This window comes from Lepisosteus platostomus, chromosome 8, assembly GCF_059453375.1.
Source record: "Lepisosteus platostomus isolate fLepPlt1 chromosome 8, fLepPlt1.hap1, whole genome shotgun sequence".
Lineage (NCBI taxonomy): Eukaryota > Metazoa > Chordata > Actinopteri > Semionotiformes > Lepisosteidae > Lepisosteus > Lepisosteus platostomus.
In genome coordinates, this window is record NC_142618.1 from 4720549 (window position 1) to 4726548 (window position 6000).

A 6000-nucleotide genomic window follows, 5' to 3' on the forward strand; every position below is an offset into this window, starting at 1 on the left:
GTTTTTAATGAATTAATATAGCCGACTGCCTTACTTGTAGCATGATTTCCTTGTGAGAGTTCAGATCTTCTGTTGTTTAATTCCTGTAGGACCTTAATGTCAATGAATCACAAAAATAACCACTACTTTGGCTTGTCCTTATGTCAGATTTTATAGAGTGGGCTTTTTAACCAGGCATTTAAGGGAAAGATGGTAACACATGCTTTTTGTTTGGTCTGTGTATTAGTACATGTGATGTTATTCAATTTGCTACAGTATTTAATTCAGGGAAACAGTGCTGTCTTACTGCTTAAATAAGTATTGGAATAAATGTCTGGATATATCCTCTTATTCTCCTGCAATAGTTCTCCCCACTCCTTTTACAAATACAAGATGTGGAATATACAAATATAACATTATATAAAAAACTACCACCACTGCTACCAGTCTTCATGATCATACTGTCTTGTAACAGTCCTGTGCTGACAGTGTAATATTCCAGACCAACTGGCATCCCTGTATTTGCCCTGTTCTCATTTCTTTATAGTCACTATTGACAAACTGTGACCTTTTCAGATTAACAAATCAAATATTTAAAAAACTTTCCCAGTGACCTTACATTCTCACAAAAGCATTTAGAATATGTGCATTTGCAGTAGCACTTTCATAAGGTTTTCCAAACCTTAATACTGTTGCATAACTAAATTCAATTATTTTGGATACTAAAATATTTTTGTAATATTGAGTCATTTAAATTGTGGTGTGATCTCATTTGTACAGTAATAGAATGGGTTTAAAACATGCTCACAAACATACTGGAAATGCCAGCATTAAGAGTTTAATGCAGATGTACAACAAAAATGCAAACTGGCATTCAGCTTCCAGGCTGTGTTCACTGTACAGAAAAAAAACACTACAGAATAAATCAGCGACAGACTCACATCACGGGCAGTGTGTTGATGCTTTTTTGAACATTTGAATCCATGATCCTCTGGTTAGAAATGCAGAGTTCTAACAGTTAGGCTACAGTGCTGCACTTGTATTTTAGCTGCCCCTATCTGGCCTGGGGGGGCAGAGTCCTAAAAAACAGATAGCCCCAATCAAAACACTGAAAAAAACAGACATGGAGAGCCAGTTTAAACGTCAGAAAACGAGGAAGACCCAGAAACTGTTGGGAAGCTGTTCAGGATATTTAACGCCTCCAGAAGAAGTCACCCGCCTCAGGTATTCAGGGTGTGGAAGGCACCCCAGTGTTTCACTTTCGACTGTTTAGCACAAGTGACACAAGGAAGCTGCTGAGGAGTACAGAAAGGACTGAAGACAAAGGAACTTGTTAAAGGGAAAAACCAGACTGGATGAAGCACGTGACAACAGAGACGGATAATTTCCCGTAATCTTTCAGGCTTCATGGAAGCAGTTGTTTGTGAAAGCAGCCTTTAGAAGGATGACAAGAAGGCACACCCAGTCCCAGTGTGTTACAAATTATTCATGGTTTTGCAGCTTTGGGCGCTGTAATTTACTTTAGCAGTGCTGCTGCTTTAATGTACAGTAAATTACTAGATCAAAAGTAAGGCCGGGTGTGGTGAGGATATTCAACAATTCACAGAAGCATTGTGTAGTACTTTTGTTTACTTTGTTTTAAAGTCATCTTGTACCTGGTGTGTGGGTGTGTGTCCTTTGTAAGACAGAGCAATAAAAACTGAGAAGTTTCTAATTACAGCTAATTCTGGAAGTGTAGCATTTAAAGTACTTTTTAAAAAACTTTTATTATAATGAGATGTTCTCATTCTGTCTAGGTGGCAAGCTTTGTGCATTCTCTCCCTGGTTGTGAGGAGCCAGCCAAGCAATTTAAAGATGAGGTAAGCAGAGATACATTTGCTAGAAGACTCCCTGGTGTTTTACATTCTGCATTTAAAGTAATGAATATTAATTCCCTTTTATAATATCCGGTTAATTATGTGGAACAGGTGCAATGTAGCTTTTACTACAGATTACAGGATACATTTGCAAGTGTCAAACTTTCTGACATCGGGGACTTGACAATTATTGGCAAAGTGGATTTGAGGAATGTCTACAGAAACATTCCAATAAAGAAAAAAACTGCTTTGTTTCATGTATATTAAAATAGAATATGTGAGAGAATATGAAGTGAACTGTTAGTGGAGAAAAATCACAAACCTCATAAATAACTTGAACACTGTAAATCATATCTGATGTATCATATCTAAAATTGGGCTCACAACTGTAATATGCTAATACTTTTAGACAAAATATATATTGCTGAAATACAAAAGTTGTGTTCAGTTTACAGAACAGAGTACAGTGTTATGAAGGGTAGATATTCCATTTACTATTCTTTCAGTGTAGTCCCACATCTGCTCGTGCGTTACAACAGTCAGTCTCTGTCTGTACCTTTTCATAACTGATGTCATCAATAAAGAACGTCTTTTTGTAAACGAGTTAACGAGTAGACCCAGATGCAAAATCTGGGTCTTTCACTAGCACAAACGTTTTCTTCACTTGTCGGAAATAAGAACGCCGCCTTCATTCTTGCAGCTCTAGTGCGAGCAGTTCTGCACAGCATGTTCCTGAAGAGCTGCTGTATAGCGCCGCGCGAGTATTTCTCCACAGGTGCGTGGAGATTCTCCACAGCCCAGAACTGCTTGGCAAAGGAGCTGCAGCAGACTGGCTCACTCCATCTATAAACCAATAGGGTCAGATGGAGGCCAAGAGTGGCCCTTCATCGGATTTTTACCATTATTATTAGCTTTATCCACCTACTGTATATATATACACACACATTTATTTATTGCCCATGGCAAAAACTAAGTATGAAAGTAAAAAATGATTTCATTGTTATGTCTTTCTCTGCAACACTGGATAAAGGTTTTTCTCTAGAAACTGCATATGCTATTAGCCAACGACTGCCTCAGGCTGGGGCGACAGGCTTACTCGCTCCCACCTCTCACTCAACCAGTTGCTGTACCTGCATTTACTTTCTCATTATTATTAATGACTTTTTTTTAAATTAATCTGCATTTCAGAGTGAACATAGAAAACATTGCACAATGGAAAAAGAGACTGAAGCAATTAAGTATAAAGAAAATAAGCCATAAAAATAAATTAAAAGAATCCATACCTGTTTACCATATATTAAATGGTATTAAAATCTTTATATTTGAATTAGACAATAATCAGACATTGTGACTTGTGTGTTCTCTTACAGCAGATCGATGGAGAGGCCTTCTTGCTGATGACTCAGACCGACATAGTAAAGATCATGAACATCAAACTGGGTCCAGCTTTGAAGATCTACAACTCCATCCTGATGTTTCAGTATGCAGAAGAAAAAACATCAGGAAACAACGAGCTGAATACCTGAAGCAAAAGACAGCTCTCGATCTCCTAAGCAGCCAGCACACAAATGTGGCATAACAACTTTGGTGTATAAAATATGCTAAAGAGATAAGAATGAATAGATTTTTGCTATTACTAAATGACTGTCATTGACCATGGACTTTGGGTCCGGTGGCTCTATTTCCCTAGTGCATTGTACAGAGTCACTGGACACAGCCTCCACTTATTGTCTGCCTTTAATGCCATTAAAATACAGTGGCTTATTTAATTGCACAAAGGTGCAGTCCGCATTTTTATGTGCTTGTTTGCTTTTTAACTGAAGGACTACAGAGCTGACAATCACCAAACACACTTTTTTTTTGTGGTGGTTTAGCGTTTCTAACCTGAGCCATCGAGGTGCTATTTGTTCCTAGAATACAACAGAGAAAGTGAAACCTGCAGCCTTTTACTTCACTTGCACAGTGAGATCTTGTCTTGTGGATGAGAACTAAGAGATAACTAAAGCTGTGTTGTCTTATTTAATTTTGTTCTTCTCTGTACAACTGCTGTATAATTTGACCACACGTAAGGATTCACTTATTTATTGTGGACTAGTTAAGTATTTAGAAGCAATTGCTGGATTGAAGGAAATTAATATATATATAAGACTCTTGAATACCAAAAGGATTTGTTTTAATTGTGAAAAAATGAATATTTTATACTTTCAAAAGTATTTTAGAAATATTAATAATTTGGATAAATGCAAAATGTTCTTGCTAATATAAAGAAATATTAATTGTAAAGAAATATAATTCTTTTCAACATGAGAGTTCTCCATATTTTACAGTAAAGTACATTCTATTGTATAATATTGTAATTGGTTTTGTAGCTGGTGCTAGGCATGACATTTCAACAGTTTTAATGTTTCTTTTAAATTTGAGAAAAATATGTCATTGCAAACTACAAACTAAGTGATTGTATTACGGCTTATCAAACTTGGTTTTCAGAACTTTCAATGTCTTCATTATCAGTGTGTGGAATGCAGTAGGCTACTAAACCCACAATCTGGAGACAAAGACATTTGTGTGTTTGAAAACTAACTTTACTGCTTCAATAGGATTGCTTATTGTATAGAAAAATGGCCAACTGTGATGGGCTGTATGACCTGTTCTCATCATTAAGTTTTCTTATTTCTTATGTTCTTCTATAAATAACAAGTGCTATGTATTCTGTATAGAAAGATGACTCATATTTTGGCCATTTAAGAAAGCCTTTACAACTTTGTGTGGATTTCCAGAACTGAATTACTTTACTGTGTTATTATTTGTTTTATACTTAGCAAAAAATTGTAATACAGTATAAAAAAAGAATGGTATATATTTATTATTGAAATTTTTGATCAATTTGTTATTGTTCCTGTTGTAAACTTTGTTTAAAAAAATAAAAAGGTGGGAGCAGCTTAAATATTATTACCTGAACATCTGTACTGAACACTATGTATAGGAATGTATTAGTTTTAAATAACTGTTTCCTTTTATGGGGTTTGCTGTAACCCAGTATTCAAAGATACACAAATAATTTAAATTGCTTGATTCTGTCTCGTTCTGTTGTATAATCCTGTTTTTTTTTCCTAAACAATGTAATTTCTCTGTAGAGCATGGTACATGCCACAGCACAATTAGAGTTTCCCCCAAAATACAAAAATCTTTTGAACTGAAAAGTGTGCATACTTGTAAACTGTAAAATAGTTTCTAACTGGTGGCTTTACACTTTCTATAATACAGGCATTTGGATCACCAAAATAAATCACATACACATCAAAAGCAGGGTTTTGTCATTTATTCTCTTTCTACTGTACATTCCCCTTCGTTTAATATTCTGTGTGTAAACATACTGTAGAATGTGCATGCATGTTTTCATGCATACACTTTCCTGGATTACTGATTCCACTTTCCTTGGAAACACCTATATGTACGGTATAATGCATTCAAATACAATGAAAAACAACATATAATTACAGATAATGGTAATTATATAACATCTGGTGTTAAAAAGTTAAGAAGTTTATGAGGAGGTCAAATAAATACTCCCTGGCTCTGTGCACATCTTTTCTGGCACTTATCCCTCCACTCCAACTTCACTTGTTGTAGCTGCCTCCCTGGTTCATTACTCATACAGTTAGTGAGAGGGGATGCAACAGTGCAGTCATTTCCTTAGCTAGGCTTGTTAATGCCAAAGTACTGTATTAGTACTATTCCTTTATACTCGTTAGCATGTTCTCTCATTACAATAATTTAACTGACACGACTTCAAATAACCAATGAAGAGCTGAATGAATTACTTTGTTTTTAAATACCTCTATGAAGGTTGGAATAAAAAAGAGCATTAATAAATTATTATACATCTGAGATAACTGGGATAGCCATTGGTAAGCGCAGAGTGAGATATAGTAAATTACTGTACAGAGAAGGGTCATGTAAAAAGAACTCCCTGAAACATTTCACTGTGCTTTCTGTAAAAAACGTACAGTGTGAAAGCACGCATTAAACCCTGCATAATATGTAAGGGCAAACTACCCTACACTGCTGTGTTTGTGTCACATCTACCTTGAGCTTACATGTATGGTATTTCTTCTGTTGAGATTGATCTTGTCTTGGTTTTCTGTGGGGTGGTTTAAGGACCAGT

At 35.7% G+C, this 6000-nt stretch overlaps 1 protein-coding gene across 3 annotated transcripts in view; it reads left to right on the forward strand.

The window, feature by feature from the left end:
• The window catches only part of l3mbtl4 (L3MBTL histone methyl-lysine binding protein 4), a 141918-nt gene extending 136780 nt beyond the window's left edge, over nucleotides 1–5138 (forward strand). For 2 of the 3 annotated variants that reach the window (XM_088642114.1, XM_088642113.1), the window contains exons 19-20: nucleotides 1776–1838; nucleotides 3206–5138. In XM_088642114.1, the coding sequence (XP_088498240.1) occupies nucleotides 1776–1838; nucleotides 3206–3361 (219 nt within the window). In that variant the 3' untranslated portion in view covers nucleotides 3362–5138. The remainder of the gene's footprint in view (nucleotides 1–1775; nucleotides 1839–3205) is intronic. The other variant, XM_088642115.1, reaches the window with a different exon arrangement.
• The last annotated feature ends 862 nt before the right edge of the window (nucleotides 5139–6000 follow it).